This window comes from Ornithodoros turicata, chromosome 3, assembly GCF_037126465.1.
Source record: "Ornithodoros turicata isolate Travis chromosome 3, ASM3712646v1, whole genome shotgun sequence".
NCBI classification, from domain to species: Eukaryota; Metazoa; Arthropoda; class Arachnida; order Ixodida; family Argasidae; genus Ornithodoros; species Ornithodoros turicata.
Window position 1 is genome coordinate 83,697,587 of NC_088203.1, and position 13,179 is coordinate 83,710,765.

General features: G+C 44.8%; 1 protein-coding gene across 4 annotated transcripts in view; it reads right to left on the bottom strand.

Moving 5' to 3' along the window:
* Positions 1-13,179, bottom strand: part of LOC135388715 (voltage-dependent L-type calcium channel subunit beta-1-like) — a 133,666-nt gene that overhangs the window by 57,624 nt on the left and 62,863 nt on the right. The window contains exon 1 of one of the 4 annotated variants that reach the window (XM_064618451.1): positions 6,048-6,678. The exons of the other annotated variants lie outside the window; for them this stretch is intronic. Coding sequence (XP_064474521.1) covers positions 6,048-6,107 — 60 coding nt within the window. The 5' untranslated portion in view covers positions 6,108-6,678. Of the gene's footprint in view, positions 1-6,047; positions 6,679-13,179 lie in introns of those variants that run through there. 4 annotated transcript variants of the gene reach the window in all.

Below are 13,179 nucleotides of genomic sequence, written 5' to 3' on the forward strand. Positions count from 1 at the left end.
AGGGATATGCGCAATGACACGACCTGTTTCAATGAGCGGTGAATATTGAGAAAATGCACGTCACACTTTCCCGGTGCTCTTATGTTATTGCCGAAGTAAAAAGGTGAACTAAAATGTTACTGACTTTGAAAGATGTACTTAGGGGGACAGTGTGTGTCACTGAAATATACCTATAATAAAAAAAATGGAGTTCAACAGAGTAGACGCGATACTAAAGACATGATAAAGTACGGGTAACTAACGTACGCGAAAATCTGAAGTAGCCATTCTAAATTTTGCCGGTACTTCGTCAGCGAACAATCTCCTATTAGACGTGCACGTCCTGCAGCGCTAACGCAATAAGAGGAGGGAAGATTAAAAACAATGGCTCCTCATAACCTCCAGATAGCAGCTCGGTGCAGTCTGGAATAGAGCGCTGATAATCAAATTTCCGATCCTCCGAAAAAAGAACAAAAAGAAAAATCGTTGGCGATGCAGCGGCATTTTCTGTGTTTCCCGTTCGCTCTCACACGTGGATCATTTCACACAGTTTTGCTTTTACTTTTTTTGTCTCTACCAGATTAATGGTGCCGCTTTCCTGGTTCGAAGAATGGCTGCTGCAGATCGAGAAACGAATCTCGCGGATGCCTGTGCGGCCACACTTCTTGTTGCGCCGGTATTATGCCTCTTCCAACCTACGACAGTAAATCCTTATATTGTTCGCTGAAACTCACAGCGTGTACACTCTGAGAGAGAGAGAGAGAGAGAAAAGATAGTAAGTTGGGAGCAAATACAGCTTCTAGCCAGACAGACTGAAAATACTGACCATTTTCATATCCTGACTCCTGACTTTACTCCCGAGCATTTCGCATAAGCCTCCATCCATAATGGTTTTGCCCAAGAATCCAGTCCCCAAAAGGACTGAAACCGCACTCATTGTTTCCCCTTCAACGGTCTTATTTACATTCATCATCCATCTCGTTAACTTGTGTTGTCTCATAGACTGATGATGAACGCTAGACGCACCGCACAAGAAAGTGCACAGTAGGTGCCCACAAACCGGCATGCTTTGTCGGCTGTTCGCATGTTTTTTCTTATTCTTTTTAATGTCGAATGCATGAACGCATATTACAAATAGGGAGAGCTCAGACAACGCGTGTGTCCTTCCGTCTGTTTGTGGTATCTCCTGTAAAGGGTGCTTTCGCTGCACTGGCGCAATGTACACAGAAGAAGCAACCAAGGAATGTCTCTCTGAGCGAGCGGGCGTATCGCCACACTGCAATATACAGGGTGTCTTTTTCTTTTTTTTCGATACAGATTTTTCACAAAAAAACTACGGCTATAGACGCCCTGTTTTCACTTCTATCATCTCTGGGCCGGCGGACGTTCTCGGCCATCTGTTGCTCAACCGTCAAATGAATAATTACCTAAAATCGTTAATTAACTTTTTAATTATAAAAGCTACAAGGTCGTCCCAATGAGAACATCTGGTCCCTTCGGTCACCTGATACCGTTACCGTTTTCGGAACAAAAACCCGTTCCATCGATCGCCCGCAAAAAATTTGTAAAAGAACATAATTTTTTTTCTTTATTTTGTTCATTGCGCATCTTCGGAGACGCGTGTTTCCTTCACCCGCAATGTGAGAGGGTGAAAGATCACACTATCGCCTCTTATCTGTATCGAAGAAGAAAAAAAAAGACACAATGTACATCTGCGTTCCTTTAAAGGAGGGTGACGAGAGTAAAGCGGGTTCTTAGTTTGCTTAGATAGTTAAACAACTCGGGAAGACAGTAAGGCGCAAGTAAGGTTTGAGCCGGCGAATAGTACGTTGCTTCAGCTGTCACATGCCCACAATCTGTACCGTTTCAATCGTGCCGAAGCACAAGTCGCACTGCATCAAACCTCCGAAGTTCGTACCAAGGCGTTCCAGCAGCTACAACTCCTACAAAACGTAAGAGCACGTCGCCTCTCGAACCACACAGAGCAAAGTTACCACGCGCGTGCACAGCATGCACCAACTTATTTCATGTATATTGGTCGTGTTTTTCAAGGGGCACTAAAATGCAAAAACAAGTTCACACGCTATGTTAATTTCGTACTTGTTATCATAATTCAAAACTTCGATTCCGTTACGGAGCTACAATGGAAATTATACCGGACTCTTTCTTGCTTCGGCTCTAAGCAGTGAACGTCGTTTCAGCTCGTGTATCGGTGTTTTTAATCCATACTGCGCGTGCACGCGCATGCCACGCCATGGAGCAGCTCCGGCGAAAAAGCGGCGCGCACGTTGCGAAGCGGAATGGCGCTGCTGTCCGAAGGACGTGTAGATAAATGTTGTCAGTGGAACATTCGCGAGAACTGTTGTGGGCTACAATTCAGTGAATCGGTATTGCAAAATGCAGCAGTGCGCATCATGCCGCGCATATACGGAACGCTACGATCGGACCCGTTCAAATCCACATGGCCACGATAGGTATGCGCGCACTTCTCTTGCTGTCTCACTGGATGCCGCCAATCTTGCCTCCTGGGGATACCATTCGTTGACGCCAAAGACGGCTCTGTTTTCATTGCGTTTTTCTTCTAAACGGTAGCGCGCGTAGATCACCAATCACCTATCATGGGCACCAGTCAGCCTTATCAGCCGACACGTTCTTCCCACTTTTTGCCCGCCACAGCAAAATATAACCTCGAACCGGTCTTCTTGTGACGTCACAGGTTTCTAAACAGAGGGTAGTCTATTGGACAAATTATTTGAGGAGACCAATGGGAACCCGCTCCAGATTGTCGGCCTTCTTGGAGAGAAGACGAAAGGGAAAGTGCAATTAGCAGCTTCTTTCGCTGATAAATCACGAATGACGCAACCGACGAGTCCCGTTCCTTTTGAGTTGGTGTCAAGGTAACCGCGTTTTTTTAATTCCGCGAGGGGGAATTGTCGCCCCTTTCAGTGAATTCGAACGCAAGTCAGCTGTACTGGCATGCAGTTTATAACTTCAGCTAGTCATTCTTTGACTGCGAAATGACAAGGGCGCATCACACGCCAATACGAAACCGAAACTCTCGCGTGGTTTCGCTTTCGTCTACGACGACCACCTCAAACGTCTAACGAAATATCTCCAGGTCCACCCTATCACTTACGTAGTGTGTGAGTACGTATTCTGCGACCTTGTTACCTTCAAAGTTACAGTTGCATCTGCACGCTGGACGTGTCTTTCCAGTCTGCTATCTGCGTACAAGGTCACCTATAGCGTTGTTTTGCTCCGCTGGCAACACTGACGGACATCCGATGTTGCTTCCCCCGCTCCTTCGCTCTTCGTCTGATTCTTTTTGCTGTAGCATCTTATCTTGTGTGTCTATGGAAATACGCTTCCTGAGCCGCAAGTATGAAAAAATGACCCTTTCACCGCCGTCGTATGTTAAACAACTGCATTTCCTGGTGTGCAATGCTAAGGTAGTACTTCGTAGGCAGAATTGCTAAGGTGCCGTACCTCAAGGTTACCCTCTGACCTCTAACCTATCCGTTTTATTGATAACGAAATTAAAATTTGTTTAATGCGATGTCTTTTTTTTATTTAGCAATTTTATTGTAATCTGTGCAGTATCTGTAATGCATATGGGCTCTCTGCTACCTGCATTGCTTTGAACGACACGCGAGAGGTATTCGCCTACCTACAACACATGCCTGTGAACCCAATGGGAGAGACATGCATCGGAGGATTGCATCGTGTCACCTCACGACTTCCCTTTCATAACGAACGCACAGGAATCTTCATGAATTCCCTGCGCTACTACAGTTGCAGAGTGTTGTGAGTAAGAGTAATCTTAATCTCGTTGAGGACTATTTGGAGTGATGGGGAATAAAGTTCGGGATCACGAAACTAAAATGGGGTTAACTGCACTTTAGGGGCTAGAAGCTGTAATTACTCTATAATTTATAGGGTTTCTTTTTTCGTGTGCATACTGGGAGTATAAGTTAAATTAGTGAGGCAATTGCGAACATTCGCGCAAATTTCGTGCGAGTCGTTTTGCTGTGACGTACCGCTGAAAACAACAGTGTCGTATAGCACATTAGCACCATACTCGCGGTATCGCATTAGCCCAAACGCGGTATACGCGAGTTAATTGTCGTACAATGGGGGAACTGATGATCGCGGTATTCAGTGACTCGTCAACGAACCCGCGATTCCTCTGAAAACTTCGATCGCCGACATAAAAAAAAAGAAAAAAAAGAAAGAAAAGTATAAAGCAGCAAAGACTTCGTGGAAAGCGACTAAACTGCACTTCTTTTGGTTTTGCAATAATAATAACATTAACAATAACATTAATGCTTATTTATTACCATCATCATCATGATAATAATAATAATCGGCTTACGCGAGCGTGTTGTGTTGTGTTCTGTATGTTTGCTGTTTAATTTTGCCAATAAATAATAACCATTATTTACTGTAAAATTCAACAACGCACGTACAGAACACAACGGCCCGCGTGAGCCGACAGGCGAATGTCAATCAAAACTGTAGACACACTGCTCGCTATAATTCGTATCGATACAAAATTGTTTCGAAATATTATATTACAAGCCTTATTGTGCATCAGTACATCAGTATAATGGCGTTGTATGCCAGAAGCTCTATCTCGGAGACTCCAGAACTGTCCCCCTCCTCTATAACCTGTTTACCAACTGTATAGAGAAGTGCCCCCCTTCAGTTATCGACTGTTTGGGAAGGATTATCGGCTGGTCGCCCCACAAAGTTTTCCACAGTTGCAAATAGCTCGATACTCTGTGCGGTAATGCTTCATATTTATCAGCAAGATCGCTTAGTATCAGTTGAGATTTATGCACCCATTACAGTTACATTCTTAAGTACCTTCTCTGAAAAAAAATGAAAAAAAAAGTGCTCTGACATATGAACCCCCCATTACTTCCATATAAAACAAAATGGTGGTATCACACTATGTTGTATCACTAACGTTTTCCCAGGCACATAGCGGTACGATTCGAACCTGTGCATAGATAGGTGGAGAGAGTGGCAACTTCCCGCGCGACACACACCTGACCTTTCATTACACTGCGCTGGCTGGTTATTCGCCTGGAACGATCGCCATGGTTGCTGTAATCGCATAGGGCCCCGACAGAGCACTGTCTTCCACAACTTGTACTCACAGTCATTAAAGCCTAGAATGATGTTTCGCTTCGATAGCTTACACAGGGACTGGCTATGATAGATCAAGCGGAAACAACACAAAAACAGGATTCGCTCTTAGCTCTTCGACAGGACATTATCCGTTGGCAACTACGTATACAATGATGAATTTCCATTTGCGGAAGGTCGCAGCAGAAGAAAGGACATGCAGAGCAGGTGCAAGTGGATAGAAAGTTTGTACTTGTGTTATTGTTCTGTACGACTTCTACGAGTACGTACGAGCTCTGTTTGATGTGCATGATGTCTATATATGTCCATGTCTATATATGTCTATACAGCGTGTTTGCTCTAACGTGTCCAGAAATTATATTTAAAGCGAGCGATAAAAGAAAAGCAAGTGGTACTTCTCTGCTACGTAAGTAAGAAACAGGTACTGCTTCACTAGCAGCACCTGTTTCTTAGTCCAGTAGCTGAAAAGTAGCGCTCGTTTCTCTTTTATCGCTCGATTTAAATAAAATTTCGGGACACGTTAGAGCAAACACCCTGTATATCATGATTTCAAAGCAGCAGGACCAGAGGAATGGGAATGTAAACTGCTCTTCCTACGAGTGCTCACAGACATTGTAGTGTGGGAACATGTTAAAGATCGTTGTGTCCAATAGTATCATTCCGCGCTCATCGAACCATTTCCATATATTTCATCCCACTGGATGGTGTTACATCCAAGTACACACACGATTTTTTGCATAGCTTGTTCGCTCTTCTGCCGGTTACCGCTCAAAATGTCCGTCATTCCTGTCCGCACAAGTTCGGAATTCGTCGCGACACTGCTGTGTAAAGGCATCTTTTTGTTTCCCCCTCCTGTCGTTAACCACAAGACGTGCACGAAAGAAAGTATCATGAAAAAGAAGCACGAACAGAATTACCTGTTTCCTAGCGAGCGATCTTCGTCTCAAACGGCCCAGTTTGAAGAACCTTTTCGGCATGGCTGTCAAACGGAAGCTCGCACTCGAAGCGCGAAACTACTGTTGCGCTCATCGCGTCACACCTTTGTATCTCGTCACACCTTGCACGTTCAACCACATTAAAAAAACAAAACAAAGTGAACCCGTAGACACCGCTACAAGCACGACAACCCACTCACGGCCGAGCAGCGTTCCTCTTCATGTGTGCCATGTTTCACCCATCTTGCACCCGCGCGGCTACACCCCTACCACACCACTACCGCACTGCCACAAGGCACCGGCCGACCTCGCGCACACTTTCTGGCCATCAGATTCACGGAACAACTAGCAACGAGACGTCGCACATATAGGCCTAGCCGTCTTCCACTGTTCGATTGATTTTTCGACTCCCACCGAGCAGGCCGGCGGCACGAGACAGAACTCAGCCGCAGAACGTTCACTGCAGAGATGCCTTGCCGAAGCTGTCACCGACTCTGGGGTTTTCGCACGGAGTATAATACGGGCAATTAACAGAAACTGTCACTCGCGCATTTCATTGAAAGCGGTGACCGCGGTAAAAACGGCCGGCGTCCGGGATCGAGAGTGTGGTGCAGTGTGGGAAAGCCGAGGCGTCGGAGACGCGGGTATGTTCCATTCTGCGTCGGACAGGGGTGGGTCTCCCCCCGCTCCGAATACTGCTTCTTAATGAGGGATTGGCGTGTTCAGCTGATCGGTGAATGATGCTTCGCATAACGGTATGCAAGTTTATTTCGAATGGTGAGTGGGAGGGAAGTAGCTCTTTGCACGAAGAGAACTATTCAGTGGCTTTTTCAGACTTGAATGGTGATTTCCTTTAGCGGTTCATAAAACATTCATACTCAGTGATTATAAAGTGCCGTATTTGACACGCGGAAACGTTTCAGGTCAATATGTCGCACCGACGAAAAAAAAAATAAGTTGGAATGCAGTTGTGTAGGAGTTGTTCAACGTACATACGTCAATGGAAAAGTACATTTGTTAGAAAGCTGATAAAGCTACGCACTCCGCTGAACATGTTTGTTATACACCTGCGAGAGTGATAAGATAAAAATTGATATATCGGTAAATATTCCCCCTGCAACTGAAAATTGGGAGTAGAAGTCGGTCCCATTTATTTTACTAATTTTATTCAGTAGGCACGTTATATTTTTAATCTAAAAAAGGCCCGCCTTAATCACTTTAAACTGCTATTGCAGTGTACACGTAATCATTTTCTCACACATTTTGCAAAAACGACAAATGTTCACGTAACGCAGAGTGTGTCACGCAGCACGGTAGTGGAAATTGCCCCAGTATATTTGGTATCATTGTCATAGGTATAAAGAAATAACCTATGGACGTCAATGCGGTAACGATATTCTTGCTCTCGAAGTTGTGCACGGATCATATAAAGACTACTAGGACTAAGTACTACAAGGACCTAGCATAGCAAGCGTCGTCGTTATATTTAAAGTTCGCGCGCTCCAAAGCTGTTTCGGTAGGCTCGCGCAAGAGCTCGTGGCAAATCACGGGCGAAGTTCCCTCAGAAGTCGGCCCAGGACGCACATTCCCCAGGGCGTCAGTCGTGACGTTGCCCACCTCTGTGAGGCCCACAACGGCAAGCCCTCTCGCCATCACCACCACCACGACAACTGGTAGATGGGGCTCCTGCTCGTGTGCCACAGCCGTTTAGGATAATCGCCACACCGAGACTAGGAGCTGACGTGGGTTCGAACCCCGGCACCGGCTGTGCTTTCTGAGGTTTTCCCTGGGTTTTCCGGCAGACTTTCCAGACGAATGTTGACACAGTTCCCCCTGAAGTCGGCCCAGGACGCATACTAACACGCCCATTCCTTCCTCCTGTCCTCTTTGCATATGTCTACCTCTGTATGCCGCTCATAGCCCCAGTTTTTTTGCTGCACTAATACGGAAAGAGAAAAAAATAACTCATGTACTAATTGTTTCAGCGTAAAATTCATTTGTGCTTATTATATACTCTTATTCGTTCTACTTTTCCACAGGTTACGAATCTGCCGCTGTGAAGACGTGCGCACCCAGATAGAAAGGATCTACAGGGTACGGAGCAGCAAACACTTTACCAACCAGTGGTGAGCCATTTTATGGTGACTGACCCGTCAGTTTCGGGTGATACTTTTAAATGCCACTGCAGATTCCAGTAGTGCAGGCTTATTAAGTTCGATTAGATCTTACCTCAAAGAGTCATGGAACACAATATATGCAATAGATTCTCGTTGCTTAAGTTTCAAGTACGTTGCTCACTTTTTAGTTCACAAAGGACGATAAAAACGCGAAAGCAAACCTGAGAGTACGTGTGAAAATATTTTCGTGTAAGCATCGCACCTTCTCGTTCAGGATATCGACGAGACGGGCACCTGAGGGCTATCAAAACCCAAAATAAGGCTATCGGATTCGTCATGAACCATTACACTAACAGAACTTTGTGTGCCCACACATACTATGTGCAGACTATACTGAGACGGTAATGAAGCGAAGTGGATGGAAACTTACGGACTCATTTGTAATTAGTCCTTTTGGTGACTAATTGCAGTGCTGGAAAGTAATTTGTGAAGCCACGTGACTAAAATGGGGAGTAATTGCAGCGTAGGCGACTAGAAGCTGTAATTGCTCTCCAATTCTTTTTTATATTTATTTGGGCGTACATAATAGTGGGTTTCAGTCGATCATAAGCACTTCTAATAAGAAGCCTCTAATCAGTAACGTAACGCGAGCCGCTTTAAAGGAATAATACCAGTGGATTATCGTGTTTTCGGAATTGCTATCGTGAACACCTTCTATGTACTAAAACTTCAAAATCTAATTTATCTTACGGGATACGAGAACCGGATATTGCGGATCGACTTCCTTACGCTCCAGCAAAAACAGCAGCGTTTGAGATAATGTCCAAAATGCACGCCCAACTACACGAGCCGAGCAGATCAGACAGAAGCTGCAATGGTATTCAAGACACATAGTATTCATTCCTATAATGAATTGACCAACGCCATGGCGCTGCATTCACTTAGATCGGCTAGACTCGTCGAAGTACGAATCAATTTCACTAACATGCATATTTTTTAAGAGCTACATTAAAAAAAAAGGAACATTTAAATACAGTTATCGCGAAGCACAATATCGTTTTTACCGTAACATAGTTTCAAACGAGTTTTATCTTGCATTACCGAGGTCGCCGGAATGCTGCGCAGCTTTGTTAGAGTGATCGGTAACAAAAGGAAAAGTGATAGCAGCCCGCTGGATCTTTTTTTCAGAGCGTGCCCGTACGTTCCCTTGTCCCAATGGTATCTTCGAATGGACGCCTGCGAGCGTTCGAGAGCGCTTTCGGGAGACGTTCCCTGTTCGGTTGGAGCGCTCTGATCATATTCATTCCGCTGGTTCTTCACGAGCACTTGCCTCCGTCTCGGGGAACTCTGGGCCGCTCTGAACTGCATTGTCAGAGCAGTTGTAAGATCTTGCAGGGTTCCGGTAACGTGACTCTCCGCGCTTCCGCTGAGAAGCCTTATCGCGCCAGCGCGGTTGTCAAGCAGACAAACAAACAACTTTATTGTGAGATGATGAATGGGCAGTTTCATCGCCAGGGGCGATACTCTTCCTCATTGCTGGAGGTGATGCGGTGAATGATAAATATGAATAAGGATCGAAGACTTGTGCTATCCAGATAGGTGGAGACAGCCTTGAGGGCAGAGCGTTGGTGGCCTGAATGTAGTCAGGGACCAAGCAATCTTGTGAGAGAGTCCACCTCGATAAGGGATCCGGAGAGTACGGTTCGGGAAGGTTGGTTGTGTGGACAAGGGAGAAGAATGTGCTCTAGATCATCTACGGCACCGCAGTGACAGCATTGGGGAGAGTCAACTTGTCTCAAGCGGTAACGCCACTGCGCTGTAAAAGCCACATCGAGGCGAATTCGATGAACTAATGCGTGGTTGTCCTGGCACGAATCACCTCTATATTTTTGTTCTTCGACAGAAATGACGTTTGATTTTGTCATCGACGTTTTCCTACTCCGAGGACGGTTGCCGTGTTCGGCTTGTCGGAGTCTCCTCACGCTCGAATTTGTAGCGAGAAGTGGATTCGCATGCTATGACTCAGAGGATGGGTGCGAGTAGTCAAGGGTGCCATACATAACCTATTTTCTTTGAGATGGTCACATGCTACACTGGATGCCTGCTTCTTTACGCATGATAAGAGTATTTGTTACCGCAGATGTTTCACGACTTCGAACGCAGAGTTTTTACCATATTTAATATGGGTTAATTTCTGTGTTAACGTTACCTCAAATGTGTTCAAATTCAGTAAACATTATATGCTAAGTGTGCGGATGAATGAAGAATGAAACGAAAAGAAAGGCCAAAAGCACAAAGAAATATAGCCCGAAGTTTTCTTACTGGCATAATTCAATAGTTGTTGGGAGAAAAGGATTAATGCACGGTGTTTTAAAAGCCAGGCTAATCCGGAACGCAAATAGCGTTTAGCTTAGAAAAGGAGCTACGAAAACATTTTCATTTACGAGACATGCAAACTTGACGACGTGGAAAGCTTTCCATTGTTCTTCTTCACAACAGCAACCTTCCCCAGAGGGCAGTTTTGTGTGGGTGGATTTCAATCATCCACCCTGTGGTTCAGACCTTGTTCCGAGTGATTTTCACCTTTTCCGTAGGCTTAAATAGCTCCTGGGTGGAAAAAATTATAAAGGTGATGACTAATTGCGACTTGCAGTCCAGAATTCCTTAAATGGACTGGCGGCGACCGTCTACGACAACAAGATTTTAAAGCACGTGAGCCGATATGATGTATGCTTAAATGAAGGAGATGATTACGTGGAAAAATAGATTAAGGTACTGTGTACATAAGACTATATAATTGAATAAGAAAATGTTGATTTAATTTTTGAAAAGCTAAACGGTCTTTACTTCCTGATTTATCCTCGTATTTTCACAATGATTTGCAGAGGGATTTTGGCATTCAATTATGTTATGCGTGCCGATGCTTATGACCAAATTGTATTATGTAAAAAAAACGAACGAGTTAGCGAACGAGTTGTATTCGTCTTAGCAAACGAGTGTTTGCTAAGACGAATACAACAAAATTACCACTGGTGCAACCAGCACTGCGACATGGTTTCTAATCACTCCATTCTATTGCATACAAATGTGGAACTATGGAAATGTCTTCGTGGAGTATTGGAGAAGAGAACATGATTTATTATTATTATTTTGATGACGGATCTATCGAGTACAGTGAACCCTCGTTATTATGACCATGGTCGTTCCCGAAAATTTCGGTCATAATGCGGAATTGTCATATTAACGGGGGGGGGGGGGATTTGCAGAGGTTTCACAGCATTGTTCCCCAAGAGTATGGTCGTAAAGCGCGTATGTCAGATTATCGGGGGGTCATATTAACGAGGGTTCACTGTATACAAGTGTCGGACGTGGATATAATGAAACAAACTTAGTATTCTCATTTTATCCTCAAATGCTTTATTACGAATGATTTTTTTTACTTCGAAAATGTTACAGTTAAGAAGCGTTTCTATTTACTGTCAATTCCATGGCTGCTTACGCCAAGTTCTCGAAGACGACGCAGAACTGTAGTCAAACTATCGCCAACCGAAAGACAGCTTTTTATATTCGTAACATAAGGGTATCAAGTTCGCCGATGAAGCGTTCGAATCATAGCTGTTGTCAACCTCAGTGGGACTGTAGCATTTTATGTCGCTATGGGCAACCGAACCACTTAAACCGTGGGAAGGTCCAGCTGGCAATCTCTGAAAAAAGGGTGCAGTCGGGCCTCCGTCTGGGAAGTGAAGTGGAATGTGTCGTGCCATTATCCCTCTAATGTGTTCTATATCGACGCGGCAAGCCGTTGACACAAACATAACGTCTGTTGAGCTGTCGAGTTATGTCAGTTACACACTTACTCATTGGTACGTGTCCTGCAAACGAGATACTTCCCTTCAAAAGGAGTACAGAGGGTAATCCAAAATATTTTCAGTTTAAGAAATCTGATGAAAGTACATGCGTCAATTTGCCGAACAGCACAAAAGGTCTTGATGCCTGCAGTTTTTTTGTTTAAAAAAAGAATACCCCCCCCCCCCACCCCCAAACACAGCCACCCTCGTTCACTCTCAACTCGCCCCCCGGGGTGTAACAAGGAGAAGGACGACTGATGACGTCATAATGTCTGCGCGGTCAGTCGAGGTCAGCGCCTGTCTTTTTGTGTGCGAGGGCTTTCTCCTTGTGCAGTCGCTAAACCTGTTCCCTAGGGGAAGACTAGGAATTGAAAGGGTGGCCGTGCGCCTGGAGGTTTTCATTGTCCCGCCTTTTCTTCCGAGTTTCCCTGTGTGTAATGTCTCTTCAGCGCCCTGAACTGCTGTCTAGCAGACGATACTCTGAACCAATCAGCGAGCGCGGACGGTGTAGCGTCAGCGCAAGGTCACGGGTTGGCACTGCTGTCCACCACCATTGCACACAGTCGCTCTTTGCGGCGTACTTCAAATTAAATGTCTGCGATAATTATGACTCCTGTGGTGTGAATTACTTTGATGTGCGAATTACAGGGTGTTCAAAATGACTTTAACATGTGATGTATTGGGAAGTATAGGGTTCATTTGTTTATTTGGGAAGGTTCCCCACTCGCTGCGGATGTAGTAAGCACTCTAGTTATTGAAAATAAATGTACATAGACGTTTCACAGCGTAACGTCTTGGAACGTCGTTCTCAGCGACGTGTAGACATAGCTTTGAGCCCGCCTCCTGTTTATTCAACACTGCGGATCCATCTCAGGAATCGTACAACTTATCTACAAATGAAAAAAGAAACGAAGGAAATGGACAAACCGGCACCCTAATAGCAGTGCCTATGTTGTGCAGTTGCAGACTTTGGACTCCACTTAAACATACAAAAGTAAAGAATGATAATGCAGGAAATTGTGACTTAAATCTGCATTTAGCAGACGAGTAAAAATACATCAACTGGAAAATGGCAAGAATGTTGTAATGGGACATATAGTTCGTCATATGTACGAAACGCTAAGCACGAAAGCGCTTCTGTAAAGTTTG